This window comes from Euleptes europaea, chromosome 18, assembly GCF_029931775.1.
Source record: "Euleptes europaea isolate rEulEur1 chromosome 18, rEulEur1.hap1, whole genome shotgun sequence".
Lineage (NCBI taxonomy): Eukaryota > Metazoa > Chordata > Lepidosauria > Squamata > Sphaerodactylidae > Euleptes > Euleptes europaea.
The window spans coordinates 33,477,428-33,502,098 of record NC_079329.1 but is presented as its reverse complement, the minus strand read 5'-3'; the positions used below and the strand labels follow the sequence as shown (position 1 = coordinate 33,502,098).

The 24,671-nt window shown below is 46.5% G+C and overlaps 1 protein-coding gene across 1 annotated transcript in view; it reads right to left on the bottom strand.

Annotated features, from left to right (window-relative positions):
* Window positions 1–20,394, bottom strand: part of DNAJC7 (DnaJ heat shock protein family (Hsp40) member C7) — a 51,533-nt gene extending 31,139 nt beyond the window's left edge. The window contains exon 1 of the mRNA XM_056864683.1: window positions 20,312–20,394. Within this exon, the coding sequence (XP_056720661.1) occupies window positions 20,312–20,394 (83 nt within the window). The remainder of the gene's footprint in view (window positions 1–20,311) is intronic.
* Between the last annotated feature and the right edge of the window lie 4,277 nt (window positions 20,395–24,671).

Sequence of the window (24,671 nt, the reverse complement as noted above, 5' to 3'; positions counted from 1 at the left end):
AAGGAGGCGGAGGAAAGCTGCTTGCTTTGGGACAGAGAGGTGGTTTCATTCTAGTTTCCCAAAGGAGAGGGCATGCCCCTGTACGGCCACAGGGGAAGGTTGCCATGTCCAGAGACGAGACCACAGTCTATTTCTGACCAAAGCAAGGGTGCAGGGCTGTGACACACTTAACAAGGATGAGCTCAGTGCTTTATTAGTCAGGCTGCTGCTAGGGAGCAACCCAAAAACCCCTTTTTCCTGCTCTATTCAAGACCATTTGGATTTTATCCCCAAGACTCAAGTGCGCACATGCCAAGTTATACACTGATAGGTGCTACATGCAAGGGGGGGGGGGTTTACACACAGACACTGACATAGGGGCATAAGCCAAAGCCTCTGTTCATGCAACCTGCATGCCTTTTCCACAGAATTTATATTCCACAGAATTTATATGCGCTCCGAGGTGGCGGTTCAGTTTCAAAATCAAGGATTTCCCCCAAGTATGCAGAAACACCCAGCAGGTAACCCCATTTTGCTGTCCTACTAATAGACCACAAATTTCCATATTAAAAAAGGAACATGAGGGTGAGGCTGTAAGGAACTGCCAGAAAAACAAACTATGGATATTTCCCCTTAACCCAGATCTCCCCCTCCAAGACATTATAAGCTGTTAGAAGAGTAGAAAGTTGTTTTTTCTGCATAGCTGAGCATTCCCTCACCATGCAGAAATCTCAGCCTTGTCTGTAAGTGGCCCTGATTTAGCAGCCCTACTGATGAGGACTGGACCATCAAGCTTGGAATCAAAGGAACACAGAGCTGGAAGTGACCTAAAGGGTCATCTAGTCCAATCCCCTGCACAACGCATCATCAGAAGTGATGAGGACCATTAGGTAGTCTTTAATTAAATTCAAATTTCATTTTAAGCCAGTTTTTTTTAAAAAAAACAGAATTTAATAAGTATTTTAAATCATATGTTTAATTAAAAATTAATTTGAAATGCCATTTATGTCCCTTGGGGAGAGGCTAGGATGCCGAGAGCTTCAAAATTTGCCATGTGCTTACAATGCTTGTAAGGGCTACTGATGAACAACATAACATGTTGAGAGCACCCTAGAGATGGGAGGAGACTCTTCAATTTAGGGAGGGTGTTTGGCTGCATTCTCTACTTGAAGCCATTAAGTTGGGTGAGGACTGGAAAAGAAACGGAACCCTGGCACTGGGTTTCCACAGGAGTCTGTGATGGCTACCAGCTGCTGAACGAACTTCCAAGTGCCAGAAAGGTTCCGATTTTAATGCCTAAAGCATGCTCCAGCTAAGCCGGTATGCCAGTTTCCAGGCAGCGGCCACTGAATCAAACTGGCTACGAGGAAGAAGAGGAAGAAGAAGAGTTGGTTTTTATAAGCTGACTTTCTCTACCACCGGCTTACAATCACCTCCTCTTCCCCTCCCCACAACAGACTCCCTGTGAGGTAGGTGGGGCTGAGAGAGTGTGACCAGCCCAAGGTCACCCAGCTGGCTTCATGTGCAGGAATGGGGAAACAAATCCAGTTCACCAGATTAGCCTCCGCCGCTCACGTAGAGGAGCGGGGAATCAAACCTGGTTCTCCAGACCAGAGTAAACTGCTCCAAACCACCACTCTTAACCACTACACCATGCTGGCTCTCAGAGAACGAAAAGCCTGCCCCAAGCAGCCAAAAGTAGATGGCTCTCAGCTGGCTTCTTTGGCAGGGCCAGAATACAGCATAAAATAGCCCCCCCCCCCCAGCCAACAGCTATGCAAAAGCCACCGTAGAGCGGACAATACAAGCTATGTTAGGAAAGCCCCTTATGAGAAAACGTGACACAAAAGAGGGCTGTGTTGGGGTAGTGTTAAGATGGTTTTAACCTCATTCTGGCCCCGGCGGTGGCCGCCGCCTCTCTGCCTCCTCTCACTAGAATGGGGCAGTTCATCACCTCCAAGCACAATAGGACCGAAGAACGTTTCTGCTCCAAGGGGGGATGGGGCTTGCTGAGGTCAAGACCGAGATACACGCAGCTCACATTCATGGCAGCCAATCCGCTTTAGCCCTAGAAGGTGACAATGGCCCGGACTTGTCCCTTCCCCACTTAGTCCAATGGATCGGGAGGGGAGGGGGTGGAGTGTGCGTGCAATATACAGCTCCAGTTGTGCTCACAAGGAAACCCCTGTCCTAGTTCCAGGGTTTTAAAATTATTACTATGTGCATGCGCTCAGTAAACTTGTCGTCCAAAAGAAGTCATAGAATCATAGAGTTGGAAGGGACCACCAGGGTCATCTAGTCCAACCCCCTGGACAATGCAGGGAATTCACAACTACCTCTCCCACACACACCCAATGACCCCTACTCCATGCCCAGAAGATGGCCAAGGTGCCCTCCCTCTCATCATCTGCCTAAGGTCATAGAATCAGCATTGCTGACAGATGGCCATCTAGCCTCTGCTTTAAAACCTCCAGGGAAGGAGAGCTTACCACCTCCTGAGGAAGCCTGTTCCACTGAGGAACTGCTCTGTTAGAAAATTCTTCCTAAAGTCTAGACGGAAACTCTTTTGATTTAATTTCAACCCGTTGGTTCTGGTCCAACCTTCTGGGGCAACAGAAAACAACTCGGCACCATCCTCTAAGTCAAGGAGAAACACATAGAAAACTAGGAAGTTTGACTCTCATACTTACAATAAGCAACAATGTGTTAAATCTGTGCCTGGACAGTACTAGTTCAGAGGACTGAATTCTCTGACATGCAGTCAATAAATTCCTTTCACACCAAAAACTATGTATGATCAATTTATTCAGTCATTGACCAGCAAAGCAAATATTCAAAAGAATTAACATGATTAAAAGGATAAAATACAGCTATACATCTGTTCATAAAACACTATTTAAGATAAAATGTTTACAATAAAGTTAAATATTTTCTTAATATTATCCATTCAGTGTTATATTCCACTTCCCTTATCAGAATTAGACCAAGTGTTTCTATGTTTAATACCTAGTCTTGCGTATTTGGCCACTTTATAAGTTAACACACAGAAAACTAGCATGCCAAAAATTTCCTCCCATACAGAAAGCTCAGCATTCTAAGGAAAAGAGCCCTTTCCCCCTAGCATGCTGGTTTTCTATGTGGAAGGAATTTCTTGACTGTATGGAAGAGTCAGTCATGTGAGAACCCACCTGCAATGATACAGGTCTGTATTCACTGCCTGATCTAACGTTTGAGATTGAAGAAAGGAAGAGGACCACGTTGGAGTGGAAGGTGTGCAGGAAGCATGGAATAGTCAGAGATAAGCGGCACCGATGGGAGGCAGCTATCAATGCAATCCGAAAGAGTTATTCCAGTCTAGGCCCATTCATTTCAATGGGCTGAGACCGGAGTAACTCTGCATAGGATTGTGCATGCAACTGCATCTGTACCCAGCACACTGCCCCTCCTGGTTTAGCAAAAACTGATGCCAACCTTGACGCTTTGAAGCCTCTCTCCCTACAATGAGTATGAACATTAGAAGCCAGGCAAGCCAAAGGACCAACAGTCAGCGAGTGGCAAAATACTCTTGGAAGAAGACTCCTTTTTCGTTATTTTCCTACAAATTCAGGGTCACTATAACTGGTGCCAAAGGAGCACCATGTGTAAAGTTTCTCAGACAGTGTTTCTCAATATGGGGTCCAGGGAACCCTGGGGTCTGTGGGGGGCATTCCAGGGGTCCATGAGTTCTTTGTAAGGACAGAAGGTAAGTCCTTCTACCAGCCAGCTGGATAACGTGAGAATGTTGGAAAAGCCATGCTGGATCAGACCAAGGCCCATCAAGTCCAGCAATCTGTTCACATGGTGGCCAAACAGGTGTCTCTAGGAAGCTAACCTCTGTCAAGTAGCACCCTCTGTTTGGAAGTATTATTTGTTAATGATTTTTAACACATATTCAGGTTGTAAATTCACCAAGGAAAGTTCCAAATCATATACAACTTAGATTTCAACTGTTTACATTTATAATTGAAACAGAAAACTTACAAATGACACACCAGTTAATACAGTGGTAGTCTCAAACAAATATACAAAAAGCTAATTCAACAAGTAGTGTTCTGTATTGTGCACACTCAAACCAAAAGTCAAATAATATATTTCAAAATAAATTCCAAATATAATGTACAGTCTTATCACAATCCGTTCAAATTTCCAATTATACAACTTTAACCAATACTAAGTGGTGAACTTATGCAGGTTGTGGTATCCACATACAGTCTTCCTTTGATCAAATTCAAACAAGTTCCCTGGTATAAACTTGTTTCATATAGTGACTTCTTCAGTAAATGCTCTTTAATTCTAATCTAGGAAGCCCACAAACAAGACGACTGCAGCATCCTGCCTGTGTTCCACAGCATTTATTAGAATAGGCATGCTCCTCTGATACTAGAGAGAATAGGTATGCATCGTGACCAGTATTCATTTTGACTAGTAGCCATGGATAGCCCTCTCCTCCATGAAAGTGTCCACTCCCCTCTTAAAGTCTTCCAAGTTGGCAGCTACCACCACATCCTAGGGCAGGGAGTTCCACTGTTTAACTATGTGTTGTGTTATCTGTTTTGAATCTCTCATATGAAAGTGGAGCCCTCCCAGGGAAAGGGGTCTTTTGAGCTCAGGCTCTAAACCATTGGAGACTTGGCCTTATAGGCTATGTACAGACAATAATTTTTTCTTAAAGTGCAGCTGGTGAGGGTCTCACAGTATTGTTCTCAGGATGTCAGATAGAAGCTTCCACAGGCCACGTGTGGTTTCCCATACACACTTTGAAAAGGGGCTGTCTGGCATGTGCCCAGCAACAGAAGGCTGGGAGGGAGTCTAGGAAAAAATATCCGGATTGAAACAGAGCTTCCTAAAGTTTGAGAACTTCTATCCTGTGCCATATATTGAAGCATCAGTTGTTCTCTGGTACTGCAGCCCTCGATGCATGTGCATTTAATTTGAAGATACCAATAAAGGGAACTGGGGTCAGCTAAAGTGAAAGGCTGGGAAGAGATACTGCACATCCAAAGTACTAGAAACTTAAGAGCGCCTCAGTCTGATGGAAACATTCACTTAATAGCACAGCAGCTACTTCTGGGTTAGTGCAATGCCAGATGCCTAACACAGCCTTCTTTTGTTTCATTATTCATACCTTCAGGAGATTTTAAATTAAGGGGGGAAATGCATGAGCAATGTATTGGGAATTTAGGAGACTGCACCGGAATTGAATCTTATCATTATAGATCACAGATTACTAACCCCCACTACATTTTTTTTCTTCATTAGTTCCACTCCACCTGATTTTCGTTTAACTGAAGATCTTCAGAGGAGACAAGCAAATGCCTATACCAGGGGTGTCAAATATACTGCCCATGGGCCAGATCCGGCCCCTTGAGAACTCTTATCCAGCCTGCGAGCCAGCCAGTCCCGATCTGGGCTAGCAAGGCATGGCCCAGCCCGACCAAGTGATATTTATGCCCTCATAACAAATGAATTCGACACCCCTGTATAGGTGGAAAGGTTAAACAAACAAAATTCCAAGGATTTGTTGTGTGAGAGTGTGTGAGAGAGAGTCAGACAGACACCAGGCTCCGTAGTGAGCAAACTGGACTGGACTCTGTGCTCTGATGCAGGACTGTGCCAACACCAGTGGCAAATGATGGGGAGGGGCCGTGGCTGAGTGGTAGAGCATCTGCTTGGCATGCAGACAGTCCCAGGTTCAATTCCCTGCCTCTCCAGCTACAAGGACTAGACAAGTAGGTGATGTGAAAGACCTCTGCCTCAGACCCTGGAAAGCAGCTACCAGTCTGAGTAGACAATACTTACTTTGATGGACTGAGGGCCTGATTCAGTATAAGGCAGCTTCATGTGTTCATGTCAGCCACTCAGGACCGTTTGGGTGGGCTGACCTGTATACTGAGATACAGGGCAGACCACAAAATTAAAACAGCCTAGGAGCAAGCCACCCTGAGTGGCTCCGATGGCACTACAAATCAGCGCTGGACAGGCTGCTCAGTTCACACCTGACCAGTGGTGATAATGAGAGGGACTGGCTCACCCTGGCTTCCTCACCCTCCAATAGTAGCTGCAGTGCAAGAGGCACCCACAGGTGGGCCCAAAGAGGTGCTGAGGTAGCAAAACAAAACAGAAGCCCAGTGCCACCTTAAAGACCAACAACATTTATTCCAGTATGAGCTTTTGTGAGTGACAGCTAATTCTGAAGAAGCGCTGTTGCCAGGTCTGAACTGAGTAGCCACTGCACCACCAGCAGAGCTTCCAGGGGTTGGTGAAGTTTGCTCGTGACTCCCAGGGGCTCTTCAGGGCAGTGGCCAACTGGGAGCTTCCCTTGTAAATTAAATGCCCCCCCCATATGCTCAACTTGGTGAAAGGCTACGTGTGTGTTTGATTAGCCCTCATAGCAACAGCCACCTGCCAAACCTTTCAAAATCTGGAAGGAGAATGACATAAAACAAGAAGCATAGCTTAATGCCTGTAATTTATTGTGGTAAAAAAATATGAATGGGGAGGCCTCAGAATGGGACACATAAGGGTGGGAATCCCCGGAAATAAGGAGAGAATGAGATGTGTCTCCATTTGTACCATCACTCTAACAAGAAACTGGCTGGCCTCCTGTGGATACAATGGGGCCATGCAGAGACAAGGCAAGTATCTCTGCCTTCTTGGGAGACTCCTAGACATGGATAAAAAGAAGAAAAAAACATGACTTTGTAAATTAACCAAAAAGGGAACAATCACACAAGTGGTAAGTAGAGGAGTAAATAAGCAACAGAAGGGATGGACTTTTGAGAGTCAGTGACAGGGAAATACTGGCTTGGATCCAGTGATGCACAAGCAGAAACATAAGATGGATTTTGTGCAGTTCTAGATGCAATACCCAGTGCTTTTCCTTCTTACCTATTATAGTGCCCTGAAACTGTTTACACAAGATCTTGTGTAAGTGGAAACGCAAGTGAGGGTACAATAATTTTGACTTAGCACAAGCGGCTACAGAGGTCTTTTCCTGGCATTTCTACTTGCGCAAGAGCTCTAATGGAAGGAGAAATTTTGCACTGGATCCAACCTAAAGGAAAGTAGAGGTCTTTCACATCACCTCCTTGCCTAGTCCCTTTAACTGGAGATGCTGGGGATTGAACCTGGGACCTTCTGCATGCCAAGCAGATGCTCTGCCACTGAGCCATAGCCCACTGAGGAACCTCCTGCAAGTTTCTAAGGAACACAGTTCAAAAACTACAGCACTACGAGTTTTCATCAGCCATCACTCTTCCTGGCTTTATTCTCCGTTGGGTGGGGGAGAAGCACAGCATACTTTGCGTGAAGGCAGTCTTGCAAGAAAACTTAAGTTGGGCTTCTCTGGAGACCTTTAGGTCAAATGCCACAAATGCACGTGACTCGGATCTAATGGGTTTCATCAATGTGAACCCACGCAGAGGAGAGAGTTAAAAAAAAAAGTCAGAACTGCACTTGTTTACTAAGGACTGATTGCCACAACAAGGGAAAAAATTTGATCTCCTGATATCACGAGCAATTGTTTCTCCTCCGAACAGATGCCACAGCCTGAATGAGGTCATTCTGCCCGGGCCGATGTAGGCTGCGCTCCCCACTTGCTACTTTTGAAACTGGAGAAAGAATCTGGCTTGGCTAAAAATACAATCCCGCTTCCTGAATGAGCCCCTTTGTCAGGCAAGGAGCTGGCGCCCCTCTCCAGTGAATCCAGGGGCAGGGCCGGACGGAGTGACAACAGAAGCCCAAGAAGTCTCCGCCCACCACCACCAAGCTCCGGGACCATGCGCAGCTGGGTTCGGGGACAACGACACGGAGGCTCTGGGTCTGCTGCACATTTCCATATGCTGCCAGCCAAGGCAGTAGGCAGAAGTAAAGCTCAACCACAGTTCCCTGCTCTCTAGCTGGGTGGACCAACACATACAAACACGGGACTCCTACAAGTCATTTCAGATCAAGAGACGACAAGGAAGCATGGCGCAAAGGTGCAGATTGCAAACAGTACCTGGCTCCTGACAGATTCATAAGAGTTAGAAGGGACTACCAGGGTCATCTAGTCCAACCCCCTGCACAATGCAGGAAATTCACAACTACCTCCCCACCACTACCCCCAGTGACCCCTGCTCCATGCCCAGAAGATGGCCAAGATGCCCTCCCTCTCATCATCTTCCTAAGGTCAAAGAATCAGCATTGGTGACAGATGGCCATCTAGCCTCTGCTTAAAAACCTCCAGGGAAGGAGTGCTTGCCAACTCCCAAGGAAGCCTGTTCCACTGAGGAACCACTCTAACTGTTAGAAAGTTTTTCCTAATGTCTAGACGGAAACTCTTTTGATTTAATTTCAATCCGCTGGTTCTGGTCCAACCTTCTGGGAAGTGGCACTTCAGGCTCTTAATAAAACGATGGGAGGTTCTACTTTGGTGCAAACCGTAACAGCAAAATACACATAAGCTTGCAAAACAATGAAGTGAAGGGCAGCCTGGCTTAACCATTCTTCAACTCTTGTGGCCTGCAAGTATAAGTGGCGGTGGAAAGTGCCGTCAAGTCTCAGCTGGCTTATGGCAACCCTGTAGGGTTTTCAAGGCAAGAGACGTTCGGAGGTGGTTTGCCATTGCCTGCCTCCACATGGGATGAGAGAGTTTGGAGAGGACTGTCACTGACCCAAGGTCACTCAGCAGGCTTCCTGTGGAGGAGTGGGGAATCAAACTCGATTCTCCAGAGTAGAGTCTGCCACTCTTAACCACTACACCATGCTGGCTTCCCTGAGATTATAGCTCAATATTAATCTCAAAGGCTGATAAGGTCTCTTGAACACCCACCCATGAAAGAAATAGCACCGCATATGTTAATGCAGGAGAACAGGCACAGGCCTTCCTTCATGTGCATATTCCAAGCTGGAAAAATCAGAGGGTGGGCCACAGGGCCGGGCAAGATCTCCAGCGGCCTGATCATTACTGCTCCTTTGCGGTGACTAAATACATACTGTAGAAGCAGCAAAATTATGCGTATTTTGGTCAGTTTTATACAACTTGGAGAATGTAGCTTTTCTTGATGCAGAATTTTGACTTTCACACCACAGTGCACACTCAGACGTAGATTAAGGTTTCACAGATTGGGACAGAGGGGACCCCAACTGTATTCCAAGCACACACACACACACACACACACACACACACACACACACACACACACACACACATCGGGGCCTTAAGAGCTACCTATAGTATCAGTTATGGTGGAGAAGCTTTGTTAATGACAGCCTGCCACGATTCTTTTCCTGTCATGTGAAACTGCCCGGAAGTTTTGGATGTGTTTCAGGTCACGCTGTCAGCTCAAGAGGCAACAGTGAGGCCCAGGAGGTTTGGTTAGCCCCACTGCGTGAACCAAGCACGTGCTCTAGAAGATGTCCCAGAATCCTCTGCGACGCACAGGAGTCCCTCTTGCAGAAGAATCAATATGGATAAAAGTTCCCTGAACACGGAAAGCCTCAGTACCAGATGCTGCACACAACTTTTCCATCTGCTAAAACTTGACTGAGCCCCCACTGAGAAGCCAGTTTTCCATAAGTGAACCCATTCTGCTTCATGCCTAGAATCTCACACTGGCTATCATTTTCTTTCTTTATTTGACTCATTTATAACATCTTTCCATCTGAAATCCTTTGGGGCAGATTTAAGAACATCCCTGTCTGCAATCGGACTTGCCCCTGTTCTCAGAACCTACCAGAGACAATGACCCATGTGCTGCTCCACTGTGCCTACTATGAGTCTTTACGGGAAGTTTATACTGAACTGCTGATAAAAGATATCTCATATCTCTCTGCAAAAGACAAAGCGGCTTTCCTTTTGGCTGACCGGCACTCTTATACCACGGAGAAGGTAGCAAAGCTTCTTTTAGCAGTCATGAGAATTTGAGAAACTAAGCATAACTTATCGGATGGTTACCATGGATGACATTTTATTTATTAGTTGTATATTTTGTTGGATATCCACTTTACATGATTGATTGATTTATACCTTGTCTTTCTCCCCAATGGGAGCCCAAAGCCACTTACATCATTCTCCCGCCACAATTTTATCCTCACAACAACCTTGTGAAGTAGGTTAGGCTGAGAGTGTGTGACTGGCTTAAGGTCACCCAGCAAGCTTCCATGGCACCAGTGGGGATTTGAACCCGTGTCTCCCAGTCCGACACTCTTAATCACTACACCACACTGGCTCTCCAGCCTTGAACTCTTCCCACCCTCCTCCTTGGCTCCTTTGACTTTCCCCCTGGAATCCTGCATGTACCAAAGGCATGGGGCGGCCCGGCTCCCTCCCTGCAGTGACAATTTGATGCTAAGTTAATGTGCAGTGTGCATGAACTGTTGCAAGGCAAGAGGATGGGTCTTGTTGGAAGCTGTCTGGAGATTATCTGTACATCTCCTCCAGACCCAAGTATACAAAGAAGGCCAAACAGCACACAATGCGGGCTATTGTGGCACCCTGGAGAAATATTCATCCGTGCCATGGTGCCCTCTAGTGTTCAGTGAGGGCACAGAGAACATATCCATTTAGGCAAGGTGCAGAAGAGCCGATGCCATCAGGACAACAAAGGACTGCAGATTCCTCTTGCACATGCTGCACAACAGCTACTGCTGGAAGTTTCCCCTGCAAAGAACTGGAACCATAAGCCTGTGCTACCGGGATTCCGCTTACCCTTAAAGCCATCACTGTGAGAAGTTCAAGATCTTTTATTGACTCTCAGCGGCAGAATATTGACCCATCAGGAATCCTGTCGGTTTTGGTTTCCTTTTCCAAGAAACCAAACTATCAGGTTCCAAAGGAGTGTAGTCCAACACTAAATAAGTCTGGCTAGAAGGATTCTTCAGCTCAGATTCTTCCACCCAAAAAGGAACTGCGGTGTTCTTCTCTCAAGGCAGCCTTAGAACTGTGTGCCACGCAGAAGGTGTCGAGATAGTATAAATGCATTTTGTAAAACAAATGCATTTTGTACAACCACCATCCTCGACCCATCCCTAACCTCTTAGGGAAAAAGGCGTTCAGAAATCACACCCAGGCTGCTGAAGTACATAGGAAGCTGGGAGTCTGGAAATTACTACTTTTAACAGCAAGAGCAGCCTGTGCAGTGGTCTACCGCGGTCAGGAAGGGCCTCGGTTTGTTTACAGAGCTCCAGAATTTGCCACAACCGGGGATGGCATACCAGACGGAATACCCTTCTGATAAGAGGCAAGAGGACAACTTCACCTGAGATCCTCGACGGGTCATTCCTCCTAGGCTCTACTCACCATGTACTTTAGAATCTTACTCGCCACCCCGCCCTTGCCAGGCAACGGGCAAACCTTCAGATGGGTTAAACCCAAATAACAGCAGAGTGTGGCTAATGAAAAGTGCACTATAGCAGCTAAATTTTGTTATAGTGTACACAGACAGTGCACATATCATGCTTGATCTGCAAGTGTGAATCCACACTTATGGGTCTTAGGAACCACATTAATGGGTTCAAGACAACATATCACTACTTTGGATGAGACCAGAGCAAGATTTACATTTGCAGATCAAGCATAATCAGAAGAATGTATTGGAATGAACTATATGGACTTTACACAAGGATTTAACTTTGTCACATACTTTGTCATTTGTAATGATTATTTATGTACTATATGTGCACTGTGTACACTATAACAAAATTTAGCTGCCATAGTGCACTTTTTATTAGCCACATACTACTGTTATTTGGGTTTAACGTTCTAGTGCAGCAGGCTAATTTGTTTTGTGAAGCTGTAACATTCAGGTGGGGCCTGGAGATCTCCCAGATTTACGACTGATCTTCAGACTACAGAGATCAGCTCCCCTGAAGAAAACAGCTGCCTTGGAGGGTGAACTCTATGACATTAAATCCAGCTGAGGTCCCTCCCCTCCCCAAAACCTGCCCTCCCCAGGCTCCACCCCCTCCCAAATCCCCAGGAATTTCCCAACCTGAAGTTGGCAACCCTAAACAAACATGTTTATCCTGTGACATGCAAAATGACACTCAGAAAGGCTGGAGAGACGGGCTTGTATCATAGCTGAATTCAGGAAGGGATTTTCTCACAGCTACAAACAATTAAAGCAATTAGGAGCACTTTGCCTGCCCCAAAGGATCCTGTTTGGTTCCCATGCTTGCCTTAGCTGGTGCTACCTGTACCAGGGGTAACATATGCTGCTATGCTCAGGATTGTGGGTGTTAATTGCCATGCTGAGCTCCTTGGAGGAAGGAGTGGGGGATGAAAATTAATTTGTGTGCAAACAGATGGCCTAACAGAATACAGGACGCAAATCTGTGTCAGTGAATTAGACCACGTTACTGCCTGAGCACTTAGAGCTCAAGGTTATTCAAACAGAATCTGGCCAAACGGTTCACTAAATTCAGGGCACAAACCCATTCGATTTGTCATTGCATATCAAACATTAGAAATCATAAAATAAATATCAGCAACTCAAATATGCAATAATTTTTTTTGCTCTCACACACTGTCAGCTTGCATTAAAAGCACCAATCCACCCTTTAATATTTAGCAGGACACAATGTGCAGGCTTAATTCAGTCCCCCACTACACTTGCTGTGTTAGTGGAATTATTCCACAGTATCCATACTGCAGTGGTTAAGAGCGTCGGACTCTAATCTGGAGAACAGGGTTCGATTCCCCACTCCACCACATGAAGCCTCCACAAGAGTGACCTTGGGCCAGTCAGGGTTCTCTCCGAACTCTCTCAGCACATGTGGAGACAGGAAATGGCAAACCACCTCCAATGGTCTCTTGCCTTGAAAACCTTGTGGAGTCACAATATGTCAGCTTGAGGGCACTTTCCACCATCATACTAAGGTGCTGGAGTTGTGGATATCCTCTGCATACAGGTAAAATTACATAGTCTTGAAAGTACCTGAACTCTGTCATGTGTTAAACAAGTAACAGAATCAGCATAGGGATAACTGCATGACTGCAGTCTCTCTTACTGCCAAAGTTGCTCAGACCTTCTATTTGTGTCATAGTGAATTCCACAAACATGGTGACACTGGCAACGCGAAGTGATACACACAGCAGTCCTAAAGAGAGTTACGCACTTCTAAGCCCATTAACTTAAATGGACTCAGAAGGATGTAACTCTGCTTCAGATAGCACTAACAGTCTGGGAAAAAACCCTGTTACATTACTCTGATGATTGTCCTTAGGTCTTGGAATATGCTATGCTTTTAAGGTTTAATTGCATCTCTGATGTACAAAGTATTTTCCTATCATCAGAGCATAAGCCCAGCCACCCCCAAACATCTGATGCTAGACTGAGTTCTGGCACCTTTTTTACATATGCTGGAACAACTGCCTTATCCTCCAAAACAATAGATATAAACACTTCTAAAGTTTAAAAAGGTAAAGGTCCCCTGTGCAAGTTCTGGGTCATTACTGACCTATGGGGTCACATCCCGATGTTTACTAGGCAGACTTTGTTTATGGGGTGGTTTGCCAGTGCCTTCCCCAGTCATCTTCCCTTTACCCCCAGCAAGTTTAGCACATGGGAATTTTGAGAGAGAGATTCACATTGTCAACAATGTGATTGTCAACAATCACTACCTGAATATGTGCACACGTTGTATCTTGAATTCCCCATGTGACTGGTGACCGTCACTTTTCTAATATCCCCTGTGAATTATCTAATATCCCCTGTAATAGGACTGTTGCTATAGAAGCTGCAACCCTTGAAGAGCTGCTTCCAACTCCATGTTACGCTGTCAAGAAGTCCACAGTAATTCCAGAAAAGATTCCCCTTCTAGGTGCTGTTCAGATAACATACATACAGCTCTTCCCCAGAACCACCACTAAAGGATGGAACACAATGAGCAGGAACGATCTATGGCAAGGGGAGACAGGAACTACCAGGACACATAAGAGACAGCAGCACGGCACACCATCTTAAAGGAGGGGGGCGTTTTCAACCCGAGCAACTGAGGAAAGCTCCTCAGGCGTTGGAAGCATAACTGGGGCTAGCTCCCACGCTTGACAGGAAGTAGGGGTGCTAGTGGAACCACTAGATTCAGGGGGCTCCCAGTGTCTGGCCCACTACCATCTCCACCGGTCTCCCCCCACCCACACAATTTTTCCAGTGGAACACCGACATCATATCAGATTGACACTGCGTGTCTTTTTCAGCACTCACAATGCTTCAAGTCTCCTGACAATCAACTTGCTTTTGGTGTAGCCAGCGTGGTGTAGTGGTTAAGAGTGGTGGTTTGGAGCAGTGGAGTCTGATCTGGAGAACCGGGTTTGATTCCCCACTGCTCTACATGAGCGGTGGAGGCTAATCTGGTGAATTGGATTTGTTTCCTTGTTCCTACACACGAAGCCAGCTGGGTGACCTTGGGCAAGTTACAGCTCTGTTAGAGCTCTCTCAGCCCCACCTACCTCACAGGGTGTCTGTTGTGGGCAGAGGAAGGGAAGGTGATTGTAAGCTGGTTTGAGTCTCCCTTAAGTGGTAGAGAAAGTCGGCATATAAAAACCAACTCTTCTTTTCAGGATGACCTCAGTTGGGGTGACAGAAACAACAGGAAAGCTTTCTTAGCTCCCGCATGCTTTACTGCTCTGACACTCACTATTTATTGCCCAGACCAGCTGTACCCAGATGCCATGCCAGTTGCCTGCTCTGGAAGTCACCTCCTTTTGACTCGACTCTCCCAAACAAGCTAACCGATATACTAAAACTGCCACTGGGTCACAGCAAGTAGCCCACCTAGCCCAGCCAGATAGGGATATTTGGGAAAGTACAGGGTGTTAACACAGTGCTCTTTTCCTAGACTTGCCCTTTCATTACATCTATTACCAATGGCCTAGGCACTGCCAGGAGGTCTAAGCACCCTGACAAACTGTATGTGCGGATGCCCATTTGCTACAGAGATGTCTTTGTTGTTTTTTCCACCTTACCTATGCTGTTGGCTATTCTTGTTAGAAGTAGCAGAGCGCTTTGAAGGTACTGTGAACCTGGTAGTTATTCACATAATTCATAGTCTGCCATTCTAAAAAAATATGATTCTAAGGGGTAGATGCTGGCCACAGCCCCCACAGATATATTTACCAATGTGCATGTGATACTTGTGGGCGGTGCATAGGTGCACTCAAGCTGTGCCACCTCTGCTGGTATGGTTGTCGAACTTACTTTCTTCCACACTGCATGGTCTGCCAAGGACTTCCTGTGCATTCACAATGCAACCCTGACATTTTGCAGAAGACTGTAGACAGCCAGTGTGGCATAGCTATTAGAGTGTCCGACTAGGATCTGAGAGACTCAGGTTCGAATCTCCACTGTGTCATGGAAACTTGCTGGGAAACCTTGGACCAGCCACACACTCTCAGCCTAGCTTAGTTCACAGGTTCTGTGTGAGGATAAATTAAGGAAGAATCAAACCAGCTTACAATCACCTTCCCCTCCCCACAACAGACACCCTGTGAGGTAGGTGGGGGCTGAGAGAGCTGTGACTAGCCCAAGATCACCCAGCTGGCTTCATGTGTAGGAGTGGGGAAACAAATCCAGATCACCAGATTAGCATCTGCCGCTTATGTGAAGTGGAGAATCAAACCCAGTTCTCCAGATCAGAGTCCACAGCTCCAAATCACCGCTCTTAACCACTACACCACACCGACAAAAGGGGCAGGGTATAAATTAAGTAAATATCCAATCACACCAACCCAGCCATTACCCCGTCTGCACATGGCCGAGGGAAGACCAGTAGCTGTGGTTAAGCAGCTTTCCTGGGAAACTTGCTCATCTTTATTGGTCTTCTCACTGAGAGAGCCTTGATGCATACAACCATTCTAACTGAATACATAACAGTCTGTATTTCCAGCGGCTGACAGACAGCTCCCCCCGCTTGTCCCCCTAAATGTCTCAGATTCACTATTCCCAAAAATATGTCCTTGTGCTGGCAACCTGGAGGAAACTGGCTATTCTTGTGGGAGGAGTGAGGAAGGCTTTCAATGGCTGGTCACCAACCTAGGCTCACTGTTGCTTTACTTTGAAGGACAGAAACTCATCCACCTCTGCCCAAGCTGCAAAGCTCCCAGTGGGCAAATCGCTCACACATGAACACAAAAAGCTGCCTTATACTGAATCAGACCCGTGGTCCATCAAAGTCAGTATTGTCTACTCAGACCGGCAGCGGCTCTCCAGGTTCTCAGGCAGAGGTCTTTCACATCACCTACTTGCCTAGTCCTTTTAACTGGAGATGCTGGGGATTGAATCTGGGACCTTCTGCATGCCAAGCAGATGCTCTACCACTGAGCCATGGCCTCTCCCCAATAAGGCCTGTGGGCCAGATCCAGCCCCTTGAGAGCTCTTGAACACATGAACACATAAAGCTGCCTTATACTGAATCAGACCCTTGGTCCATCAAAGTCAGTGTTGTCTACTCAGACCGGCTGTGGCTTTCCAGGGTCTCCGGCAGGGGTCCTTCACATCACCTACTGGCCTGGTCCTTTTAACTGGAGATGCCGGGGATTGAATCTGGGACCTTCTGCATGCCAAGCAGATGCTCTACCATTGAGCCACAGCCCCTAACCTAACTTTCCCAGGGTTTCCTTAAGGATAACCCCCTCCCTCTCGTAATTAGCAACTTCTGAAGGGTTAACAAGCCCTGCCAGTCACACAGTGGCCTAGAGGGCAGGCTTGCTACGCTTGCTGTGTTCACATCTAGTAAATGCAATAAGCACAGGCTTAGGACAGAAAAGAAACCCAAAGTACTATTATTCTCAGCAACAGCAGCACTACAAAACCAAAAACCTCATTCCTGAATAAGAAGCAGCCCAAGGCTTCCTTCTCCTTCAGCCAGCCAAAGGCCCGGCCAAGCCTTCCAGATGTAATCAGGTTCCCACCCACAGACAAGTCACTGACTGTTGCGCTGTTATCACAAGGCCTCCATTAATCACCACCTGAGGGCAAGGAAGCAAACCTGACTGCAGCCACACACCAGTCAGTCAGTCACTGCATTTGCCACAAAGTTCCCTAAAGCTAGCATTTTCTCCACAAGCAAAAGAGAACAGTTATCTAGCTCTGATGAAACCAGCCACTACACTAGGAATGGACTAGTCAAGACTACTTCCGATGAATTCCAAGTTTCCAGCAACAAATTCTATACTGCAAGAGACTCCTTATCAAAATCTGAAACAGGACCTTCAGAAACACTGTATACCTCATGTCTCTATCGTCCTTTTTGCTCAATTTCTTATGATCTCCCACTGAAAAAAGGACAGATTTCTGTTCCAACCCAGGAAATAAGTGCAAATTTTGAGATTTTGCAAAAATTACTCCTACCGTCTTCTGAAAGTTACCAGATATTCTTTCTGTGTGCACCCTCCCCACATTAAGCCAGCAATTAAAAATATTAGCAAAGAAGTCCCTGGTTAAAAAAACTCAGCTCACAGTAAGGCCCCACTGTCAAAACCAGTGCTACTGTGAGAAAAGCTAGCTTTAGGGTCCTGTCCTACAGTGCTATTGTAAGGATTACAAAAATGATGAATCCAAAATGCTTAACAGGCTTTTAAAATAAACATCTTACTATTCCATTGACAATAGTATTAACAACAACAAAATTAAGAACTAAAGCAAGGATATTAGTGAGACAATCCTACTGAATTCCACTGTAAGTACTCCTTAGGGACTTCCACAGCAGCAGGGCTAAGCCCTGCTATTTCTCCTTTGGAGGAAAAAATGTTGCTCGGTTGGGTCAAATCAAGGATCTCTCTGGTCTAGCGCTCTGCCTCCTTATGAAGCCAAGAAGCCCACATGCAGGGCAAAAAGGGAACAGCTCTCTTCTGCTATGTGGACTCCAGTATTTTCTAATCCAGAATGCACAGTTCCCTGCACAGCTTCCCTTCTGCTGCTGCATTCCCTGGCATTAGTTACTTCAGAGGTGTACTGCTGCTGAGCATGCAGGCTCTATCCATGAAAACGTGATGCTATCTTATACTGAGATAGATGCTCTTGGTCTACCACAGTCAGTCTTGTCTATTCTGACTGACACCAGCTCTCTGGCATCTCAGGCAGACACCCTTCACAACACCTACTACTATTCTCTTCAATATCAGAGGAGCATGCCTATTATATTAGGTGCTGTGGAACACAGGCAGAATAATGCTGCTGCAGTCATCTTGCTTGGTGTAGCCAGCATGTTGTAGGAGAGCCAGCGTGGTGTAGTGGTTAAGAGTGGTGAACTCTAATCTGGAGAACCGGATTTGATTCCCTGCTCCTCCATATGAGCGGCGGACTCTAATCTGATGAACCGGGTTGGTTTCCCCACTCCTGCACATGAACCCTGCTGGGTGACTTTAGGGTAGTCACAGTTATCGCCAACTTTCTCTGTCCCACCTACCTCACAAAGTTGTTGTGGGGAGAAGAAAAGAAGACCGGTTTGAGATTCCTTAAAGGTAGAGAAAATTGGGGTATAAAACCTAACTCTTCTTCTTGTTTGTGGCTTCCTAGAGGCACCTGGTCGGCCACTGCGTGAACAGACTGCTGAACTTGATGGACCTTGGTCTGATCCAGCATGGCTTTTCTCATGATTCATTTAACCTGAAAAGCCTGGGGGATCTAAGATTTCCTTGTTGTCAGCTAAGGCTTTCTGGCAGCCCAGGATAAGACAAGATGGTTCCTCACATAAACAAAATGGAGTTTTAGTTCGCTCCGTCCTCCCCCATTTGCACTCTGTCCCCCGCCCGGCATCTGCACCACAATGGAGACCCGCCCGAGTAATCGCTAGTATGATACCAGGTCCCGCGGAACAATGCCTGGGAGCCCTGGAGATCATCTAGCTATTGCGCGCGTTAATTTCTTGTATGCATTTTCTTAAGCAGCTGTTAACTTCCGTATTGTTTCCTTGTATCTGAACTATCAAGACAACTCTGCCGCTCCTCGTTCTTTTGTATTGTACCCTGAACTAATCAACCCCATTGTATGTACCCTATAAATGTACCAATATTTCCCCATGTCTGTATTCTAGCCTTAAGTTTCTATGACTTGCTGAACTCGCTGGCTTTCTTAATAAAGCTTTAAACTCGCGACTACGTCTGGAGTGAAGTTCCCTATGCAAGAAACGTGACGAGGTTCTGAGGTCTGACACTTGTGCAAAACAGATGCTCCACCAGAGTCAAGGCCTCCTGGGCTATGTGTGCCTCAGCATCAGTTACTTCAAAGGTACCCTGCCCTGCATGCAGACTCCACACAGCTCCTGTTCCTCTGCTATGCATTTCTTGGAATATACTATTTCAGAAAACTACTGCCACTGAGTACAGACCCGCCATCAAGCTCCCCTTCCTCTGTGATTGCCAGCATCGGTTATTTCACAGGTACACTGCCCCTAAACACAGGGGGCTCCACACATCTCCCCTTCCTCCACAACATGTTCAGTGTCAGAGGAGGGGCTGTGGCCCAGTGGTCGAGCATCTGCTTGGCATGCAGAAGGGTCCCAGGTTCAATCCCCGGCATCTCCAGTTAAAGGGACTAGGCAAGTAGGCGATGTGAAAGACCTCTGCCTGAGACCCTGGAGAGCCATTGCTGGTCTGAGCAGACAATACTGACTTTGATGGACCAAAGGTCTGATTCAGTGTAAGGCAGCCTCCTGTGTTCCTGTACTTCACAGGTACACTGCCCCTGAGCATGGATGCTCCACACAGCTCCCCTTCTTCCACAACATGCACAAAGCCGGTTACTTCAGAGGGACGCTTGCCCTGAGCACGGAAGCTCTGCACAGCTCCCTTTCCTTCGAAACCTGTTCAGTGTCGAGTTACTTCAGATAATTCACAGTGGGTAGCCGTGTTAAGTCTGTCTGCAGTAGTAGAAAAGAGCCACAGCTCACTTCTTCAGATAATTCACAGTGGGTAGCCGGGTTAGTCTGTCTGCAGTAGTAGAAAAGGGGCAAGAGTCCAGCAGCACCTTCAAGACTAACAAAAACATTTTCTGGTAGGGTGTGAGTTTTCGTGAGCCGCAGCTCACTTCTTCAGGTAACACTGCCCCTAAGCATGGAGGCTCCACGCAGCGGCCCCCACCCATGAACAGCCCCCAACCTATGAACTCTCTCTGTATCTTCATCCACGAGCCCCTGGGGAAACGACACCTAATCAATGACAGCCGCGCATGCGCACTCGCTTTTGTCTCCCCTCAAGCAAGAGACCGCGTTCCCCGCCCGCCCCGCCGCGGGCCGGCCTCCAACCCTTCGTGGCCCCGGAGAAGCCCCTCCCCCTCGCTCCCCGAGCGCGGCGGCGGAGGGGCGGGCCTTCTACCTGCGCGTCCCCGCGTCCTCGCCCTCGTCGCCGGCAGCCGCGGGAGCCATAATCACGTCGCAGTCGCTGTCCGCCGCCGCCATCTTGCTTCCCCACTGCCGCAACCAACGGCCGCCGAGCCGGGAAGAGAGAGAGAGAGACAGAGAGGGGGAGAGAGAGAAGGGGGCCGGAAGTTCTCGCGGGCACTTCCGGAGCGGGCCAGAAAGGCTACTTCCGGCTTGGGCAACCAAAGAGAGTCAGTCCGCCAAGAGGAGGCCCTTAAGGCTGGGCGAAGGGGGCGGGGCTGGGGCGCGCGGGAGAAAAGGGAGCTGGAAAAGCCAATTTGGAAATAAATGGGGAAGAGTCCAGTAGCACCTTAAAGACTAACAAAAATATTTTCTGGTAGGGTATGAGCTTTTTTTAAAAATTATTTTTCAAACTAGTTCACATTCTGTTATATCATTCCATTCATATAGTATATACTATAAACAATTTCTATCTTATCACTAAACAAATATATATAAACAGTGGGTAGCCGTGTTAGTCTGTCTGCAGTGGTAGAAAAGGACAAGAGTCCAGTAGCACCTTAAAGACTAACAAAAATATTTTCTGGCAGGGTGTGAGCTTTCGTGAGCCACAGCTCACTTCTGCAGTAGTAGAAAAGGACAAGAGTCCAGTAGCACCTTAAAGACTAACAAAAATATTTTCTGGCAGGGTATGAGCTTTTTTAAAAAAATTATTTTTCAAACTAGTACACATGCTGTTATATCATTCCATTCATATAGTATATACTATAAACAATTTCTATCTTATCACTAAACATATATAAACAGTGGGTAGCCGTGTTAGTCTGCCTGCAGTGGTAGAAAAGAGCAAGAGTCCAGTAGCACCTTAAAGACTAACAAAAATATTTTCTGGCAGGGTATGAGCTTTTTTTTAAAAATTATTTTTCAAACTAGTTCACATGCTGTTATATCATTCCATTCATATAGTATATAGTATAAACAATTTCTATCTTATCACTAAACAAATATATATAAACAGTGGGTAGCCGTGTTAGTGTGCCTAAAGTAGTAAAAAAGGGCCAGAGTCTAGTAGCACCTTAAAGACGAACAAAAATATTTTCTGGCAGGGTGTGAGCTTTTTTTAAAAATTATTTTTCAAACTAGTTCACATGCTGCTATATCATTCCATCCATATAGTATATACTATAAACAATTTCTATCTTATCACTAAATAAATATATATAAACAGTGGGTAGCCGTGTTAGTCTGCCTGCAGTAGTAGAAAAGGGCCAGAGTCCAGTAGCACCTTAAAGACTAACAAAAATATTTTCTGGCAGGGTGTGAGCTTTTCGTGAGTCTACTACTGCAGACAGACTAACATGGCTACCCACTGTGAATTATCTGAAGAAGTGAGCTGTGGCTCACGAAAGCTCACACCCTGCCAGAAAATATTTTTGTTAGCCTTTAAGGTGCTACTGGACTCTTGCCCTTTTCTACCACTGCAGACAGACTAACACGGCTACCCACTGTGAATTAGAAATAAATGTTAGTCTTGAAGGTGCCGCTGGACTTTTGCTTTATGTGGCTCACACGGCGACCTGTTTGCAAAGTTTGGGCAGGCCTGAGGCTTAGTAACGTCATCAGCAATCAAAAAAACAAAAAACCAAGGTCGCTTCTGGTACCATAAAGCAAAGCAAAGTGCAAATCCTAAAAGCTCTTCCCCTCTGGGATTAAGCCCCAGATTACTTCTGAGTAGACCTGCTTAGACGTGCTCTCTTGTTTTTGTTAAATGATAAAATTAATTTTATACACACACATATATACACATACCCCTACCAATGGAAGGCACAATTTATGGATCTAATGAGGTGGATTGTGATCTACAAAAAATATGCCACAATTACCTATCTTTATCAATTTGCAAGATCTGCGCAAGGCTGTCAAAGATAGGACATTTTGGAGGGCTTTTATTCATGGGGTCGCCATGAGTCGGAGGCGACTTGACGGCACTTAACACACACACATCTATCTTTAATAAGCTGTGTTGTGACAAACTGTGGGTTTTGGGGGGGAGAGAGACCTAAAGACCATTGTTTTAAGAAACATTTATTTGGAGCTGCTGCGACCCAGAGGCCCTAATGGGCAGAAATCTCTGAGTCCCGATTGTACTGAGGGAGAGATATTTATCCAAATTCAAGATATGACAACCCATCAACATTCAGGGTAAAGCTGATAGCACTGCAGACATAGAGGCGGCAGTAAAGTAACAGTTTCACCCAGTTCTTGTTATGGTTTACTGTAACCCTCCGTGACTCTTGCCCCAGTTACTCAGTGCACAGAGCAGGCTTGTAGCTAGGCAGAAATCCCTTCCCTGGCAGTCTGGAAGCCAATTATTACCGGGAGATCTCTGGGGTACTGTCCCAGCTGCTAGATTGCTAGACTGACACATCCCCCTGTCTGGAAGTTATACAAGGCTACAATACCTAAACATGCATACTTTGAACTCAGTGGGACTTTATTGATACATTTACTTCATTTATACCCTGCTTTTCTCCTCAATGAGGACCCAGAGTGGTTTATATCCTTCTCTGCTCCATTTTATCCCCACAACAGCCCTGTGAGGTAGGTCAGACAAGAGTGTGTGGCTGGCCCAAGGGTACCCAGTTCAGCGGTAGAGCATCTGCTCGGCATGCAGAAGGGTCCCAGGTTCAATCCCCGGCATCTCCAGTTAAAGGGACTAGGCAAGTAGGTGATGTGAAAGACCCTTGCCTGAGACCCTGGAGAGCCATGGAGAGGGGCTGTGGCTCAGTGGTAGAGCATCTGCTCGGCATGCAGAAGGTCCCAGGTTCAATCCCTAGCATCTCCAGTTAAAGGGACTAGGCAAGTAGGTGATGTGAAAGACCCCTGCCTGAGACCCTGGAGAGCCATGGAGAGGGGCTGTGGCTCAGTGGTAGAGCATCTGCTCGGCATGCAGAAGGGTCCCAGGTTCAATCCCCGGCATCTCCAGTTAAAGGGACTAGGCAAGTAGGCGATGTGAAAGACCTCAGCCTGAGACCCTGGAGAGCTGCTGCCGGTCTGAGTAGACAATACTGGCTTCGATGGACCGAGGGTCTGATTCAGTAGAAGGCGGCTTCATGTGTTCATGTTTCATGACAGAGTGGGGATTCAAGCCTGGTTCTCTCAGATCCAAAAGCCACATAGGATCAGAATGCTCGATTTGACCTGCAGCAGACTACTTGGGGTGTTTGCACAAAATTTAGGATGTGGATTGCGTGTTGTTTTTCAAGGATTTGCACCAACATTCCTGTTTCTGGGGTGGGGGTGTTCAACTTTATTGAATACGTATCTAGAGCCAGCCGGTGTCAGACTAGGCTCTGGGAGACCCGTGTTCAGATCCCCACTCTCCCATAGATGCTTGTTGGGTGACCTGGGGCCAGTTCGTCCTTGCAGGGTTGTCGATGTGAGGATGCACTAGAGGAAAGGAGAATGATGTTGAAAACTACTTTGGGTCCCCACTGGGGACAAAATATCGAAATATAATGAAATGATTTTGTATCTTCCAAACACTGAAAATCCATACTTTGCCAGCTTTTGATTTAAAGTCTCCCTTCCCTTGGTAGGTGAGCAATACGATCCAGTTAGGCATGTAAACATATCTGAGGGAGAAGAGCCTTGTTGGCTTCCCCCATGGTTAGGGTTGCCAGCTCTGAGTTGGGAAATACCTGGAGATTTTGGGGGTGGAGCTTGGGGAAGTCAGCGTTTGAGGAGGGAAGGGGCTTCAACGGGGTATAATGCCATAGAGTCCACCTTCCAAAGTGGCCATGTCCTCCAGGGAAACTGATCGTGGTCATCTGGAGAGTCAGCATGGTGTAGTGGTTAGGACCAGCGGACTCTAATGTGGAGACCTAGGTTGGTTTCCCCACTCCTTCACATGAAGCCAGCTGGGTCACCTTGGCCTAGTCACAGTTCTCTTCGAACTCTGTCAGCCTCACCTACCTCACAAGGTGTCTGTTGTGGGAATTGTACAATTTAATAGTAAAAGCTGTAAAACGTAATTTCTGATCTCCAGATGTTATCTTTTGATTGGAGTCTTTCCTGGATAACGTTTCCAGGCGCAAGAAAGGGAAGGTGATTTGACGGTTTGTTTCTCCTTAAAAGGTAGAGAAAATCAGTGTATAAAAACCAACTGTTATTCTTCTAATAACAACAACAACAATAATAATAGCGGGAAATATCCAGGTGCCACCTGGAGAGTGGCAACCCTACCCATGGTTCATTTTGAATCCAAGAGCGGCCAACCAGCTGCGGGCAAGGTTGCAACCAGTGCACAAAGGGGGTGTTGGTGTTGGGCTTGTTCAACTCTGTGTCCTCAGCCT